Source organism: Amblyomma americanum, chromosome 5, assembly GCF_052857255.1.
Source record: "Amblyomma americanum isolate KBUSLIRL-KWMA chromosome 5, ASM5285725v1, whole genome shotgun sequence".
Taxonomy (NCBI): Eukaryota; Metazoa; Arthropoda; class Arachnida; order Ixodida; family Ixodidae; genus Amblyomma; species Amblyomma americanum.
In genome coordinates, this window is record NC_135501.1 from 64,591,834 (window position 1) to 64,609,808 (window position 17,975).

General features: G+C 43.8%; 1 protein-coding gene across 2 annotated transcripts; it reads right to left on the reverse strand.

Annotated features, from left to right (window-relative positions):
- Positions 1–825: 825 nt before the first annotated feature.
- On the reverse strand, positions 826–16,371 carry LOC144132488 (uncharacterized). 2 transcript variants are annotated; one of them, XM_077664936.1, is made up of 5 exons: positions 16,287–16,371; positions 10,963–11,022; positions 7,792–7,997; positions 3,994–4,039; positions 826–992 (listed from the first exon to the last, which is right to left on the reverse strand). In XM_077664936.1, the coding sequence occupies exons 2-5, from the start codon at positions 10,998–11,000 to the stop codon at positions 866–868; spliced, it is 417 nt and encodes a 138-aa protein (XP_077521062.1). In that variant the 5' UTR covers positions 11,001–11,022; positions 16,287–16,371; the 3' UTR covers positions 826–865. The 2 variants fall into 2 exon arrangements, with proteins under 2 accessions (XP_077521062.1, XP_077521064.1); XM_077664938.1 differs by lacking the exons at positions 826–992; positions 3,994–4,039 and adding an exon at positions 4,046–6,882.
- Positions 16,372–17,975: the final 1,604 nt, after the last annotated feature.

Genomic DNA, 17,975 nt, shown 5'->3' on the forward strand with positions numbered 1-17,975 from the left:
TACCCCAAACAATCATTTAGAAACTCCTGGCACCAGATGCTTAAGTTCTGTCGTAAAGACACTGATGTATTCCATCTGTGCACTGCGCTTGTTAAATTTGCAACCTTTAGAGATCACAGAGTACTCGGAACATAACAGCCGTTCTAGCACCTTCACTCTCTCCGTGAAGCGTGTCTGAATAGGTCTGTCAAGTAGTAAAATTCTCTTTAGCTGCTCTTGCACTAGACGGCCTGCTACGTACCGGGAGAGCCTGAGTTACGAAAATACTGCCACAGTCTATGTTGAAACATTCTGCACAAAACTGTGATAAAAGGCAGAATAGTAGCGCTTACAAATTCAAAAGGTTTCCATGCCACGATTAGCAGTCATGTTTTCTAACTTATGACCCAGCATTTCCTACATGAATTGGCTATTTTCCAGCATGGCAGCCCAGTTACAAGATTTTAATGGCTGGCAAGCTTAGGCGCTGCTTTGCAATACAGGCTCAAGCAAGGATAGGCTTGAGGCTAGTACCGTGAGACAGTGCGCCTCAATTTCAGTGTTGTGATAAAGTGTTCATGATGCATCATGCCCTCGAAGCGGTTTTAAAAGAGGGAAAATTCATTTCTGAACACTTTTTTATTCATGTCGGTCATCACTGATAATTGGTAGGCTGATACTACTCAACAATCAGCTTTAACAGTTCACACAAAAACATCTTTTTCGAAAATTTACTTTCGCTCTCATTTCAATTTCCCAGTTGAATGTCCAAGTTCGTGCTACTTAATTTAGCCCTTCCACGTGGTAATACGTTCGTAAGGCTACTATAAAGAAAACATGGATACCTGAGGTTTACACATTTGGTTTAATTCGCATTCAACTTCCCTTAAGCCAATGATTTCACCTTAACTTTAAACACGACCGGCACAATTTCCTTTACAAACTCCTGCAGAAGTTTCTGGGTGAAGTCCGCAACCGAAGTCGCGAGACATTCCTTCCCGAAGTTTTTCATTCTGAAAAAAGGAAAGAAAAGCAAAATTAGTTACTTTCAAATTAAACCCACCGCTGCCATATCAGCAGTCACGAAAAGTGCAATCTTTCAGGTCCAAAATGTGTTCACATATTCCAGATCAAAACAGTAATGTTTCACTAATAAGACACCGCTATAATGGTGAACTAGCATACCTTTTGAGTTATGTTTTATGAAGAAGTTTTTACCTATTATAATTAGGCGCCTCATTTATCTTACTTTAAAAGCTCGCAGCTGACCGTGAGTAATACTAATAAAAAAAAACGCAATTTCCGTAGCCGTTACAGCGCTAACAGTTAGTGCCCGCATGACGTCGAAACCGCCACCACGATGCTGGCAAGCGCACGCAGCCACGTCTGCAACTGTGCGTCACGGAGGGGCATCAGAGTAATGCCCTTCTTTTGTGCAGCGCCCGGGTGCGAGCTTAGAGGGCTGAGAGCGTAGGTGGCGCGTGTGCTGCTGGTTGACGCGATCTCGTCTAAGCCTATGGCAGACAGTAGCTAAACCAACGGGAGAGAATACGCTTTCAAACTACGGACCACTGCGCCTTCGTGCAAGCGATCAGTATGCATCCTGGAAAGTTTAGATGCTTGATTCTTTAAAGGAAGAAGTTAGAAATGGATAGGAACATAGACGTGCATAAAAAACTGCGCAGAAAATTCCGTGCGACCGATTTATCTTCCCAAGCAAGAGCATGAGTGAACGTTTTGAATGCCTAATCGCAAAAAAAAACACAAAAAAACACAGTGGTCACAACATTCAAACTGGATTCGAAGACATGGTTAAGAAACATCCCCCATCCCATCGTGTGATTTCTAACAAACATTTCTTTTTGATTAGTTTGGATGTAATAATTTTTTCTTCGGAACATGTCCGATGCATTTTGAAGGAAACGTGCGCTATTTTCTTCTCTTTCTTTTAGTCTAATTGTCCTTCCAAATTAAATACAAGTGGTGGTTGAAAGAGTTACAAGAGTTGGAAGGAGTACGGTGCAGTATTTTTGCCTTGCCTATCTTGCAGATAACACTTTGGTTTGCCCTCTATGGTTCGTATTTCTTAATTATTCTGAAAACGGCGCAAAAAAAAACAACTGGAACAAAGAAGCGATATGAAAACAACAGTATCTGAGCCTCATTTACCAACTTATTCAGCACCACAAACTAAGTTTGGATACTGTAGTTGTCGTTTGTTTAGTTCGGGTTCTTTAATTCTTAAGACGAACTTTACCTCTTACACCACTACCATTTTTTTAAACAATTAATGTCATATTGCGGCCATGACTTCGGCCCAAACAGATGAATGATAACGGGCAGGCATAAGCAATAAATAACCAAACCGAACAGCAAGCTCCCGGCTAATGCTTGTATCGATGTAATAAATTATACCTTGCTTATAACTTTTTAACGGGAATTCGAATTTTTCATACACGTGTGGCCCTCAAAATTGGCGCGCTTTAATTTTTAATGCATGCGCATTTCCATTCAAAACTCAAGACTTTTTTTTTCACCTGCACAGAAGGCGTTCACGCACCCACGTATGCGCAGAGCCACTGGATGAATAATTTCAAGTATATTATCTACTGAATTTCACTTTAAAACAGCCCAAGATGCGTACAAATTGTCTATTGTAAAACTAGAACATCACATAGCATTATCAAGAAACTCAAATCACGCATCTTCTGACGGTTGAAGAGGGCGCAGTGTTCCTGTCCCGCAGGGTGAGTAGGTGTGCGAAGGTCCGCCATTATTTTCCAAGCCCTGCGGGAAATCGGCTTCTAGCGGGGGCTCAAGTCATGATACTGAGACAGATGTGCGCATGCGAAGAAGCAGCTCTGCAGCTGTGAAGTGGGCTGAGCCGAGATTGATTGAGTGGCAGTTTGAAGGCACCCCTCTTATTCCAGGTGTTGTCCACACAATACAGCCTAAGTCAGATTAAAACGCTGACATGGCTCAAGATGGGAGCATCTGGCTCCAATCGGCTTGCACTGTGAGCCTAAATGAATCGAATCATTTGACGCCAGCGGGGTCATGTGTTCGCCGCTGAGCTGACAGTGTTACGAGCGACGCGGTAAAATCCGTCCCACGACTTTCCTTCACGAGAGAGCATATATGCGTACATAGGAGCACTAAGAAAATGGTTCATTCAGCCCCCTCCCGTGAGCGGAAAGTGCGATTCGCAGCAGTTTGCGCGCACTGATAGCCATTGCAGGTGCCCAAGCTACGGCAAGGCACACTTGCTGTTAGTGAGGGAGCGGCGGCACCAGCAAGTCGTGGAACACAGCCGCTATTGCAGTACTGCTCCGAGCCCTTTCCCAGGGCTCGGAGCGGCAACAAACTGCCGGAATAAGGCTGAGCCAAAATGGAGGCTGTGGAATTTTTTTCGTGCACTAAACCATTGTAAATGAAACTATTCACTAGTCGCTAACGGGCCAAGATTATTTTTATTCGTATATAGATGTGCAAATTCGAAAACAAGCAACGCTCCCGCTTTTGCTGAGGTAAATTTTCGGTGCATAGCCCTCGGTTTTGCTTGCATGAGGAAACGATTGTTAATTTTTTGTTCACGCTTGCTTACATATTGCCCATCAAATAAAGAGGGAGAAATTGAACGAAAAAAAACAAATAACATCATAAATCTCAATATCTCAGCTTATCTACAGCCCGCGCCCAGAAAACCAAGCTTGTTCGTATCGAGATCGAAGAGGCTGTCCGCTATGTATTGTTTCTACGTAATTTTAGCGCCTCTGGTTGCGTCGAGAGCAAAGCCACATTGATCTGGAGTTACTATCTTGCAGTAAAAGTGCCTTAAATAATCTACAACTTCTCTTTTCAAAGAGGGTGTCACATGACCGAATTGCTCGCATAAGCTGAACAAATTCGATAGTAACATGTTGACAGACAAGCAGGTTCCCGATAAAGTAATTAATAATAAACTTAAAAGATAGATGAACAAACCGCCGTAGTAGGAAGTTCAAGGGATCTTACTTTGTCCAGAAGGTCTTCGCATCTCCGGTGTACTTCTTATTTCCAGCTGTAACGAATAAGACCAGGTGAGACGCTATGCAAGCTAAGAGTTGACACGGTAATTGAGGCTAATAAGACGCTGCGGAGAAATTCCCCTGAATCAACAGATTGTCATGTTGTAGTCATAAAGAGGCTATAGTTTCACAGAGAAGGTGCATTTTATAAGTTAAAACATGGTCAAACAAATGCATCACAGGTGCCGCCATGAATGGCCCTTTGCATAAACAAATTTCAAGTTGTAAACAAACACAAAGAAATTCGTAAACAAAACCCATAAAATCGTAAACATACAAATAAAAGTCAACGTCAATACATTTCTTTCGACGGATTCCTGAGTCTCGCCTGCAACGATATCCACTTCCAAACGGGGGCCACAGTTTTTGCTTCGAGATCACAACCTTGAATGTAGTGGTGGAAGTTGACGTGTGATTCCTTGTCCATGAGAGTGTTCACCAGCTCCACGCTCGTCCGTATCGACTGACGTAGACGGTCATTGCCGTTTTTCCTCACCTTTACAGTCACATATCTTTAGGTTAAAAATTTTCCACGGCACTAATTTTCCAACAAAAAACATCTTAGTCGATCCTCAGTGGATCGTTTGAATGCGTAGAAGCCAAATGTTCGTTATATCCGAGGTTAACATCCTTACCTTAGGTAGATCTGATGTGGTACACTTAGGTTCACTGTTTCGAGGTGGAATATATAAGTTCGTCATATCCTAGGTTCATTATATCACGAAAGTTCGTTATATCAGTGGTGCAATATCAAGCTTCATTATACCCAACATTAACACACGAAATGTCATTGTGCCCGAGGTGGCATACTGCTGCCTGCCACGATGGGCAGGTAGCAACCAGCGCACTTGGTTCTGGCAACCTGCTTTCCAGTGGCCATTGACAGACCACCGTCGACATTTCTGCTTGCACATAGCCTTGAAATGATAATGAATTATTAAGCAGCACAAATTAAAACGCGCACACGCATTTCCCTGTGCGTTCCGTCCTAGTATACATATGTTATAGCGAGTCACTCATCTTTCTACCCTTGTCTGCTCTATATCACGTGGGTGTCAGTTTTCTTCTGCAAATAAAGAAAACCCTATCAACTGTCCTACGCAACTAGTTACGCGCAGATAGCAGCCTCAGTCGAAATTCAAGCTATATCCACCCGTTATAATAAAGTCTCCACATCTCCAACTAGGAACTTTTAATTTGAAAACCAACGTTTCGAAGCTGGCTCGGCTCCTTCATCAGGGGTGACTGGAGGCAGTAGCTAGCGTCTTTAAGTATGCAGGGGAGGAAGGGGGGGGGGGGAATCAAAGGAACGAAAGCTGTGAGGCGAAAGGCGTGGGGCAGCGGGAGGTTTAAGGCTGTGAGTCACGTTGTTGCACTGTGGGGAGGCGGTCAATGGCGACGTTTTTCGTTGAGTCGCGGAGCGAAGTCCATGTGCATATACTGGGAGCAGGTTTCCTTTTGTGCGGTTGATGTTGTTCGGGTGGTTTAGATGTGCCAGGATTCGAGAAGGAGCCTTTTGCGGTAATTTGTTTCGCTTCCGAGGATGCGGGTTTATTCGGAGTTGATTGTATGGCTTGAGTCCTCGGCATGTTCAGCTACACGACTGCGCTGCGCTCTCTTGAGAAGTTTCGGGGGTCGTTTTTATGTTGCCGATTTTTTTCCTTGAGATTCTTGGTTTCGCTGATGTAGCTTGCGTCCCATTCGGCGCAAGGAAGGAATGTGCAGAGTGCATTATAAGTATTCAAACCCAATCACACCGGCAAATCTCTCAAAATGTTTAGTTTTCAATATATCCACCTCTACACTGACCGCGTGAGCCACGAAACGTGACGCTTTCTGCCGCACTAAATTACACTACCATGGCCTCTATTTTGCGAAAGACGAAGCCCATGCGCAATCTTCCTCTACCATGAACTCGAAGACTTCAACGCAATTTGTATCCATTTCAAGGAATTGGTCTGATCTCGATTTTGCTAATGCCAACAGGAAAAGTTTTCCAAACACGTCTGAGGTTCACCTCCCGGAGCAACAACGCGTGCGGCGCCTGATCAGGCTTCGCGTTTTAGTCTTCCGAGATGTTTCCCAGTCGGTTGCCCATCTCGACCATGCCTTCTCCATCCCTCTTCAGAAGTTTCCGTGTGTTTTCCTTCGCTCAGCATCACGATATTCGTGGTAATGACAATACCCCGTTGACCTCAGGCCCTATCTGTACTCTGTAGCAAAGCACAAAACGCGAATGTGCTCTGCTATGTTGGCGCACGTTGGAAAGTCACCCCTGGTCTTCGTTAATCTCAAGTCCTGCACTACAGCGTCCACCATGCGCCCCGTGTCGCTTGGACAGGTTAGACCCCAGCTATTACTACTATTATTACAAAAGAAGATTTGTATAAATTGGTGCAGTTCTATTTTTCAGAACCCTGATATTGCTTGTTGCACACGATGGAAATCAGCAACTGAAAGGGGGGCTTGTGAGAGCGGTAGAGGCGATTACACGAAGAGGCAATGCATAAATGCATGCGCTCGCTGGCATGCGATAATTATTACGCCCAGAAAAATGCTTCTGCAATGAAATATAGCTGCGATGAAATGATTTTGTTTTATGCCGACGCGCTGAAATTTTTCCGCTTATAAAATAAAATAGATTTCAATCTCTAGCGTGCAGATTCGTTACGCTGTCCTCGTACTGCAGGATCTTGAATTCTCTGTCGGGCGGCTCATATCTGCCTCTCGCTGTGGTCTGAGATTATAGGTTTATGCTTGTTGGCGTTGTTTGTTTCGTAGAACGCCCGGGCGACGGCATATGTGGAGTACTCACAGCAATCTTCCCCGCCTACATCTGCAAAAGATGGGTGGTAAAGGCGAACATTGGCGGACACACACACACACACACGCACGCACGCACGCACGCAACAACGCTATTTTTGGAAAGGGAGCAATAAAATTAACCGGCATACTCTGAGCGCAAGTGGGATTCGTGCCAATGGCGGCGCAACAGAGGAGCTTCGTTTACCGATGCCTTAAGGCTACTCGGCCATCCCCGAAGCTTCTTTATGTTGTGGTTGTATGAGATATCAGGAACCTTCCTGGCCCTCCTTGTGCCGTACTTGACCGCGTTGAAACCAGCTGTCTCGTCATACGGCTTCATGCCACCATCTCTCCTTAGTCTACACGCACATCAAAATTCCGGAAACCGCACACGTCAAGAAAGGGCAACCAAAAGAGGCTGAACTTGCGCAGCGTATACCTCCTGTGCTAGAATGCTCTGTACTCTGAACAGTCACCTCGTTGAACGAAATGACTGAACGCGTTGTTCTACTCTAATTCACTCTATTGAATGCATCAACATGTTTATCCATCATGTGGCCTTTCCGCACGATAATTTTTTTTTTTACTTCGTGGGTTTTAAACGATTGCGTTCTGTCGGATCAATGTCTTTTCTGGGGATCAGTACATGTAGTTTCGTCAGCGATTGTGCCTATATAGTTCCATACGGCATCGACAAATAAAACGTTAAATGCCAAAGTCTCACAAGCCATTATCGTTTTTAAAGAAATAAACACACAGAGATATTCGAGGCTCAATACTTGCCGGCTCCCGTTGGGTAATTCACCGAAGGTGTCATGCCAACCATCGGATTCAGGCTTTTCATGAGGCATGCAACCCACATTACTTTTGCTATTTTTTACCAAATTAACTTTTCGCCTAAGGGTGCATCACAAATTATTGTCTTCATTCTTTTACTTACCATCTGCACCAGAAAATTCCTCCTTGAGTATTGTCGCCGTTACTGTCGGTATACCCTTTTCGATCAGCTGCTCTTTGCTTATGTGCTTCAACTGATCAATAGCTTTCAGTCCGAAATACTTGAACGTTTTCATCACTTCGTCAATCTCCTCCGGGGAGTAATATCCATGCTTCCTGAGGGCCGACTCAAGCTGGCTTCTCAGCTCGCTATGAAAAAACAGCAACAAAAAACGGTGCTCAGTTCCAAAAGTCGCGAAGAGTCTAGTACGAACTAATCAACAAATACAGTAATCATTCTACAATGCGCAGTTTCTAAGTTGTTAATTCATGATTGCGTGTGTCATCTCATTTCACCATTCCTTTTCCGGTCTAGATAGTATGCTGCTGGAAACAATGGTCCGATGCCCTCGGGTACCACTTAAGGCACACGCATTATTTCGTTGCGGCGCGGAGTGTTTTACTGAAAAATCGCGGTAACTATTGAATCCTGGGACAAAGATGCGGGGACTAGGCCACTTCGTCATCATTTTGAGTTGGCGAGCTCATGTACTGGCTTACAAAGGCCTCCCACTACGTCGAGAAGCGCAAGCTGCAGTCTGTATTAATATCAAATAATGCATTTGACGTCAATCTACCCACTACTCGTAACGCGTACGTACTTCCCGACTGCTGATGAAATCAACCTAGGTGTTGTTCCCTGTTCCTTCATCCACGAGCTAGCTTTCAATGAAAGCTTGCAATGAGCCGCCGAAACTAGGATACCCGCATTGGTACCAAACTTGTTTGCTTTCGTGCTATCGCTGCAAAGTGTCTGATAGAAGTATTAAAAGACCCTGGAACAGAGTATACTAGTTATCTCTGCCCTTTCTGCTAGGCGAGAGAAACTCGTTCAAGCAGTTTAGCGGTTGGCCAGATTAGACGGTTACAAATCTGAAGTGAACAGAAGGAGAAGAGGAGAGTGGGAGAAATTTGGTGGAAACGTGATTGCACGTACTGTTGGGGACAAAATTTTTTCGACCACGTGTGCATTAAACGAAGCTGAAAGTTCTATTATTAGCAGCCGTCTGAAGCCCACACTTCAGGAGGTGAAAGAAGAAGATTTTGACTTTAGCCTACACAAGAGTCGTAACTATTGGCTGCATACTCTTTCCTGGCTCCCCTAAATATAAGCTTGATCCGTTGCTCCCGTTAGAAGGTGCGCACTGCGCCTCTACCTAGGTATCCCTCAATCAAATTCCACCGCAGTTCTGTACCTGGAGGCTCATATTCCCGACCTTAACACCCGTTTCCACCTTTTTAACTGTCAAAACTTCTCTGTGATCATTTGAGTCTGCTCCTTGTGTCGCTACACCTGTTTTCGTCTCCCACCCAGATCTTTTCCTAATTATTGGCCAAGGTAATTATTGGCCGCCTCCTTGAAGTTGTTTTTACACAGAACCTTTTATCGAACACTGGTGTGGATCTCAGTTTTGTATGTAGAGTTCGTTACGTCACGTTTCCTGTGGATATTGCTTTTAATTAAATGTTCCAACCAATTGCGAAGCATCTGCTTGCCATGGCAATAACTGGCTTCCTCTCTGATCACCTTGACCATTTCGTGCACTACACTGTGATTGCTACCGATGCTTCTGGGGCCGGCCGGTATATGGCTCTTGGGCTGGCTGCTTTGAAAATTCCCACAAATGTTTCACATGTGACATTCCTCTCAAAGTGTCTCACTGTTTTGTTGGCGCTGGTGTCTACAAGGAACGCCTTTTGAGCGGCTCACTAAAGTTTTTTATTCCTTAATGGCTGAACGAGGTGTGCTTTGTTTGGATTCCAGGTCACTGCGGTATTTTAAAAAACGATGCAGCAGACTTTTTGGCAAAATCAGCTCTCAATGCGCCTGTGGCGTCTTTAATCTTATTCTTTTCGGACTGTCTCGTTTTCAACGTTACCATTTCATAACCGATTCGCGCCGCGATCTTTTGCCCTCTGCGGTTGACTACTAACATCTCATGTACCCATGCAAGGCTGGTGCATGCAAATCCCGGCACTGTGAGGTAGCGATCACACTCATGCGGTGCAGGCACCCCCGTTCAAATCTTAACTTCTGTAGATGCGGCTTCAGTCCCACAAACATTTGCGCGGCTTGTGGATAAAATGAAACATTGGAGCTTTCCTACTCTCTTGCCGCAGGTTGGCACAGCAGAGAACGACGCACCTAGAAATTCTCATTACAAAATTGGGACTCACTTTGTCGGTCCCGCTTCTGCTCTGCTGCGGTACGAGCGCTAGAGGCTTGCATTGCATCAAGTTTGCAAATACCTTCACAATTACATAACAGCTACCGGCAGATTCTCTTGCTAACTGTATCCAAAATTTACGTTTTTAAAAGAACATTTAGGAATTTTCATGTATTCAAATCTCCGGTGTTCTCTCTCGTTATTTAGTTTTTTTCTTTCCTCTTTAATTATTCTCATATATTACCACCGTTAGCTTGGCACCAGTTTATCCTCTTCTTTTCGCTCTCCTCATTGAACCCTGCCCAGTCCCCCGTCGTGGGTATGTGCCATGTCACTAAGGCAACAACAACAACAACAAGAGTCGGCTCCTTCCGGCGGCTAACAATGAAGCTATTGCCTTAGTGTAGTGCGCACGTAGCCCAAAGGCAACGAGACAACAAGGCGACAGCACGCTGCTGTCCTCAGTACCTGTCCACAACATGGACGCATAAAAGAGGACCGATATTCGGAGTGACAGCTGCTTTCAATTTCAAAAGTTTCCACGTGATCAGTTAGGGACTACAGTCATGACCTGAGCAAAACGTTCTGTCTATCATATGTTATTATGATTCCTTACAGCTGTGTGCATCGGACTCATTCAGTCTCAGGTACCAGGGTCTCTCTGAACACAAATTAAATTAAGCCTGTACAAACACAGATTGAACAGGGATGGCAAACATGTTAAAACTACTAAGAAAGCACCACATGCTTACCGTTCCTGCCTGTCAATTTCAAAACGTTCTGTTTACCATATGTTATTATGATGCCTTGCAGCTCAGTGCATCGAACCCATCTAGTCTCAGGTATCAGGGTCTCTCTGAACACAAGTTATATTAAGTCTGTACAAACACAGATTGAATAGGGATGGCAAACATGTGAAAACTACTAACAAAGCACCCCATGCTTACCGTTCCTGCCTGTCAATTTCTTCCTGGCTTATGCTCATTTTTTTCTTTGATGGCAGAGAGCTGTTGGAATGGAGAAGAATGCAGCTGTTTAACAAAGTGTTTCAGGCGTACAAACATGCTCGCTAAGCCGAATTATGCGACACGGTTATAATTCAAAATAAAATTGGGTTCGAGCAATGCAGGAGGCTTACTGTTTTGGGTAGAAAAGATAAGCCCCTCAGCAGTTAGCTGATAAAGCAGCTAATGAGTCAATTAGTGGAATAAATAAACATTAAATTTTAAAAGGGCAATTGAAAAGCTCAAGGCCATATTAAGCACCACGACACTAAAGTGTATTTGAACCACACATGAAAATGAATTCAATAGAAGCAGACGCTGTGATAACACTTGACGTTTATTTAAACTAGTCATGAGAGAAAGCAGAACAAAGTAGGGACACGGTCAAGGGCGTATCCAGGGAGGGTGGCTTATGGGGTTTCAGCCCCTCTCGAAATTTTTTCGTACTGTCATGCACTGCCGACAAAAACAACCAGCGGCGCTGGAAATCATGCTGCATTTTGACTACAATGTCTTTTTCACGCTCGAAAAGACATTTCAGTGCGAACATTGCGAACTCGGGCTGTATTTCGAGGGAATTAACGCCCATGCACCTGGAGTCACATAATGCAAGGCGCCTCACCCTACCACAAAGTTTCAACGGCGTTTCGATGACGAGCAGGCTCGTCGCAGCATCTCGCGGATGCCGCGGAATCTATGGAGCGCATGGATTTCAATTCTGTAAATTTATGGACATAAACTTCTTATGAACTTTCTCTTTTACATAGCGAAGCAACAAAACTAATGCTAGTAAAAGGCTCTGTTCCATTAGGAGCATAAGAGCGTAATCAGGAAAATGTATGGCTATTCATTAGTCTTTAAAACCGCTGAAAATTTTGCCGTTTTTTACAGTTAGCATCATGATCTAAGTTATCATGCGAATACGAAAATTACCAGGGCATCAGTTGCCAACTTGACCGACCTTCTTCACTGAAAGCCCGGCCCAAACGTCGTTTCCCAACATACAATCTCGGATATTGGGTAGTTCTACTTGTCCCATTATCTGTGGCTTTCGTTTGCGCTTTATCTCCTTTTTGGGCTCCCTGCTCTTACTTCTTTTCTTAACCAGACCAATGCTCTTCTTTAATTTCCTGTGTAGAGTGGTTGTTGCCATTTTCCAGGCTGCTAAATTACACATTTTCGTATTGATTTCTGCATTATTTCTCTATTATTCTATCTATATGGCGCTGTCGCGACCACGGCCTGGTCTAAATACATATCTTGATTTCTGCGATCATAGTTTTATTCTCGCAGGATAGTCTGTCTTCCTATGCGTAAAAGTTACTATCTGTGATTGCGCAACACGTTTATTTGGCATGTTTTACATATTATATACTGCAACTTTAACTTAGGTATGTAGATTTATTACAGAATATATGTATATTTAGATCTTTTCTTGCCATGTTTTGTTTATATATGCAGTTGAATTTGTTCCCAGTGACACTTTTTTTCATTTCTCAAGCTGTATCTTCGCATTTGTGATCTTCTATTGTATCTTCGCATTTCTGATGTATATTACACAGACCTCGTGCTTTTTATATGTACTGTCCGTTGCGACTATAAATTCGGCGCAATTACTTACAGTACTCGACCAGTGACAGCTGCGCCCGCGCTATACATTGGAACGAAGGACAGCGTCACTGAGATTTTTTCTGGCTATTGGATATGTACAAAATTGTAAACAAGGTTCTTGAATGACAAATATTCGATAAAATATTTGTCCACAGCTTGATTATTCCTATCAGGGGCATGCACTACTTTGGCGGTTTCCAACTGATGCAGTTTTGAAATTCATGAGAGATTTTCTTTACTTGCTAAATAGACAAAAAAGAAGGAATCATTGATATCATTTATTTCTGCCACAGTTTTGGGGACATACGAATGTATTTTTTAATGAAACATACATATCTTACTTTTCTGGACAGTGCGTAGCGTTCAAGAATTTGTTTGCAGCATCTAATACGCAACAGAATTGGCAATGGCAATGCAGTTACGGTTCATGTATGCGATCCCTCTACAAATACTCTAAGGAGGAGGCCGCGCTGCAACATGAGCCCTCCTCCAACGCAATTTCTGGCTACGCCAATGGACACAGTGCGCAAACTCCTAAACTTCGCACTACGCCGGGCCAGCCTCTAACGACCACTGCACCAGAACACTTCCCTCCGTATTAAGAGGCCGCTTAGACCATATGTATCTATGCAGTTATTCATTTATTTATGTATTCATTTAAAACGAACAGCAAGAACAAATCGATTTACAGGAGAAGTATAGTACAAAGGCGGGCCCACCTTTCAAAACTAACAAGCCAATAAGTGCAGTGAAAAGGTCAACAGCTCACTTGACACAATGGGAATTTATGCACACCTATATTTCATAGTCTCGGACCGACCTGACAAGGAAAGGGTTTTTATTCGAACCAGCCCTGCAGTTCATTTCTCTTTACATTTCAAGCGAAAAGCTTCAATACGCCAGCTTTTCAAACCGCCTGCGGGGCCGCAAGTATGACATTGAATGTAGCTAGAGGACAAACAAGGAAATGAAGCCTGTCTCACATATCTCAGTGGACATCCGAACCGTGCTCTAAGCGAAGCAAAATGAAAGTTTATTTTAAGAAAAGGAAGTGATGACTGTCTCACATTGCGGGTCGTTTATAACCGGATTTGGTTCCATATCTCCGCATACAACAAGAAATATTACAGTTCTATATATCACCGAAGGGATAATAAATATATACTGTCTGTGTGAGCGCCTTTATTGTCATTTCGAAGAATGCGAGATGTTTAACAATAAAAAATGCGTACCACTGTGTGTGTGTCAGTATTGCTATCTATGGAGACCGCCAGTCGCTCGACCACAATCGTAGCCACGAAGATGCAGCTTTTCGCTTTCGACCAGGGTTAACCAGAGCTAAACTACCAGCAATTTCTTTATAAACTATCTCGGCGCAGTGGAACTTTACTTGGAGAATCAAGGTAAAAATCAACGCTTATGCAAATTTCAAAACGATATATGCGAGCAGAATATTTGTCACTGTTTCGAATAAGAAAAACAGCCTGTCGATGATGCTGCGATTACGTGGTGCTTTTCTGGAGGCATGCTAAAAATTCTCCACTGTTTATTAAAGCTATAAAAATCGCGTGAATTTTAACATGACCCACGGACGGCAGGTTTTCGAGAGTGGCGATTTTAAACTGCTATCTCTTATGCAAGGCGCGCCTTGATGACGTTGCACTGGCAGGCAGAGGAACGCAGGGATCTTTGGTTATGACAAGCCGTGTCGACAATAATAAGCGTGCAAACAACACGCGCAATCTTTTCTAAAGTCCCTCATGCCATTACCGGGATATAAAATTACAAAGCGCTACAGGCGAGATCTCACGGGGCTCATGTCATAGACGCTCGTCTTTCCCAGATTTTCTGCGGTCCCCGTAAGTCGCATTCTGTAACATTACCATACCGAACAATTCTGCAAAACCATTTTTCAGCGGGAAATAGTTTATGAACGCAATATGTTTCACATATTGTATGATTTCAATATATCATTCAATATATCCGTAGATCTTCCATTGACAGGCTTGCATTTTTTTGCTATTAACGTTTTTGTTATCGTCAGAAACGTGCTCAATTGCTTTTCTATGCAACTCTTAACTGCCTTATGTAAGAAGTCAAAAAGCTTTAAAATAAATATTTTCCTACGCATTGGAACAATAAACAATTACCTTCAATATTTCCATAACAGTACCTTGCAATATTCTAATATTCAAAATTTTTGTCCAAAAATGTTGGACATGTAAATCTACAGCGCACAATGCTCTGACCTTTGCCGTGAAACTGCTCATTACACACACAAACAGTTTTGCAGATCAGAAGCGCTCATAACTTCTCGTTCGTTCATCCAAAAAGAAGCGAAATGATAGCTTGCTTCATTCTTTCGCAGGAAAAGAAACCGAAGCTGCCGACTTTATGAAATCTATATGAAATCTGTATGACCAAATAAGAATGCCGAACACCATTTTTTCTTCCCAGTGTACGTTTCAGTTTCAATTTCAATCTGGTGTAATTATATCTGCTTGTGCTGATAGGTGAGAACCCCTCCGCATGGTCTGAGGCTTGGAATAATAAACCAAAGCTTTAGGTGTTCGCCATGATTCTTGTTTAATGGCCTTTATAATAAACGGCAAATGAATGCGTTTGAAAGCCGAGAAAATAATAACTATTTGTTTCGGTACAGCTATCTTCCTTCTGAAAGTTTCAAGCATGAGGTACTGAATCTAATAAGTGGCTAGCGCGAACATAATAGAGAGAGAGAAAAGGGGCATGGACGGGAGAACGACCTGCCCTGCCAATATCTAATTGACTGCATGCCTTCTTTGCTCAAGAAGAGGGCTGAGGCCATAGTGAACCAACCAGCTATACTAGTTGTTCTACGTCGCTCTGGGCAGGACGCATGTTTGCCAAATCTGGAACCTTCAAAACCTTTGTGCCCTAGAGTTGTCCGATATCTCCTGCCATATTATGGCTTTATTTGTCATAGAGGGCCTGGTGCTAATTGTTGCTGGTAGGGGCTTGTCGTCGCGGCTACATAACGCCGCGAGAAAATGACACATCTGAACACCAACCACACTCGCGCAATGGTGCACCCTTTCCGAACAACACTGATCCGTCCATGCTCCCTTTAAAGTATGGAGTAATTGTTCGTAAAGTGCCAAGTTTGTTGGCTTTATTCTGTAAGTGTCTTTCTAGAGGTGTAAGGATGCGAATGATTATCACCACTAACCACCTTTACGTGTGCAAAGTTGTACACAATGTAGCTTGATGATCGACCCTCGTCGGCACAGTTCAGCCTCAAAATACCCTACGAACGTTTAACTCGAATTCTTCTCCTGTCTAATTGAACAGCACAAAAATAACTTCTCCCATGGCGTTCACCACTATTCATCGCAGAGACAAAAATAGCAGCTCAGGCGAGATTTGTCTTGTGGTTTGTAGATATCTTGATTAAAGCAGAAGGAAGAAAATCAAGCACTGAATTTTTTTTTTGCGGATAGATACCCAGCCGTCTTTAGCGAATAAACCGCTCAGAATGGTCGACTAACATTTGTGAACTACGAAATCTTAATTGCTAAAGTGAGTGGCTACGCTGGCTTCAAGTACACTGGAGCGGTGATATTACTGAGCTTTCCTTGGACTCCAGCAATAAAGCTTTCTCTTGTGCTGACACTTACCTCAAAGCCCTTTACTGGGAAGTCTCCCCGCAGCTACCACGAGTCGCTGGTCTGGAGGTGCAACCTGCCGGCTGACAAAGCCGCTCTGGCTACAGCGGGACTTGGCGAATCTCCTTTTGTAACGGCGGGTTCGATCACGTGTTCCTCTGATAAGCTGAGCTGGGGCGCTACCCGCTCACGTCACATCTTATCCCCCTCCCTCGCGCCGCTCGTTGGTCTGAGACCTGCGTCGATCAGTACCGAGAGCCGCTCACTGGTCGCGCGGCTCTCGATACCGATCGACGAAATTCTGTGACGCGAGCCTTCAGTCTATCGCAATCGGTACGAATGTACATACTCCCTTCATTGCATAGAGAGCACTAATAGCAGTGCAGCACGATAATGCAACCCTTGCATTCCAGTTTAATTTCGTCTTGGTTCCCTTCTCGATTCTTCATCTGTTAAAGCGATTCTACTGCCTCGTTACGAACCACGGCCGGAAATCAGAGCAGGAATCGTATAAAACTGGTTTGAAGCGCCAGAATAACAAATTACACTAGCCCCACCCCCTCACTTTTATTTACCTCTCTGCCCGGAAGACTCATGGCTGAAGCAGTAAATGCCCTCTGAAAATCTCCTGACGGGAAATCAAAAATAGAAGGTAAATCATAAATTTACGGGCCGAAAGCCGCTAACTTTTTCACGTCCGTTATTAAACAAACCTCTAGTTCTCAAACGTGACTCTAGTAACATACTAGTGTACTTTAAAGAGAGCATTGTGGTCAGCTACCTTTGCATTAGCAACCCTTTCATCGCTCATAGCATGCTATTACCGACCGAATATTGTAGTTCCAGCTCTCTTACAACAGTACGCAAAGTAGGTAAAAAACAATCACCCTATTAAATCATGCATTACCTTTCGAGAAGCTAAAGCAGCAATGCTTAGCGGCTGAGGTTTAGCCAGCTCTGCAAAGCCGAGATTTTTTGACCAAGGCTCTCAGCGATTACAGCGCAGTGCGCTCTTGTTCTAACAGGTGTAGTTACGAAAGTTGAAAATAGAAAACTTCGAACGTGCGACCATCAGGGCAACAACACAGTTTGTAACAGAACGGAGGCCTATTGATTCTATATCTGCCGTCACAGCCAAGCAGATCAGAAACGGCATCAAATTGAATTTATCCTGAAAAGGCCTACAAAAACGAAAACGGTAGCACTGGTTGTAGGGCAACAGGAAAAGTGCACGTTTTATTACGGCTCATAGAAGCAGAAAATGTAAAGTAGAGACAGGCAAGTGACAGTAGTAATATCATTTTAGCATACCACCTCCCCCCCCCCCCCCCAGCCCCACACACACCTTTTTTTTTCCTCGTCGCAAACGGTTTCACTGGTACCCTCTTCTTTTAGAATAAGAATAAACCGCCTCAACTGGAACCTCAATCCAACCAAACTGAAGAGGGAACGAAAAAGGGAAGCATATCTGTCTCCTAATGGCAGACCTAAAGAGCTCAGGGCAAACGTGCGTTCAAGAACGTCGCGGTAAAAACCAGAATGTGATGATAAGCCACTCAAGGACGACAAAGCCTAGTGTTATCATGCGCCGTGCCAATCAAGTCGGCTGACTCGCAGCTGCAGTCTGGAAGGTTTCCACATGCAAGAAATACCTATCAGGTTGCGAGATTTTACCAGTCAAGGAACTTGAGGGCAGTTTCC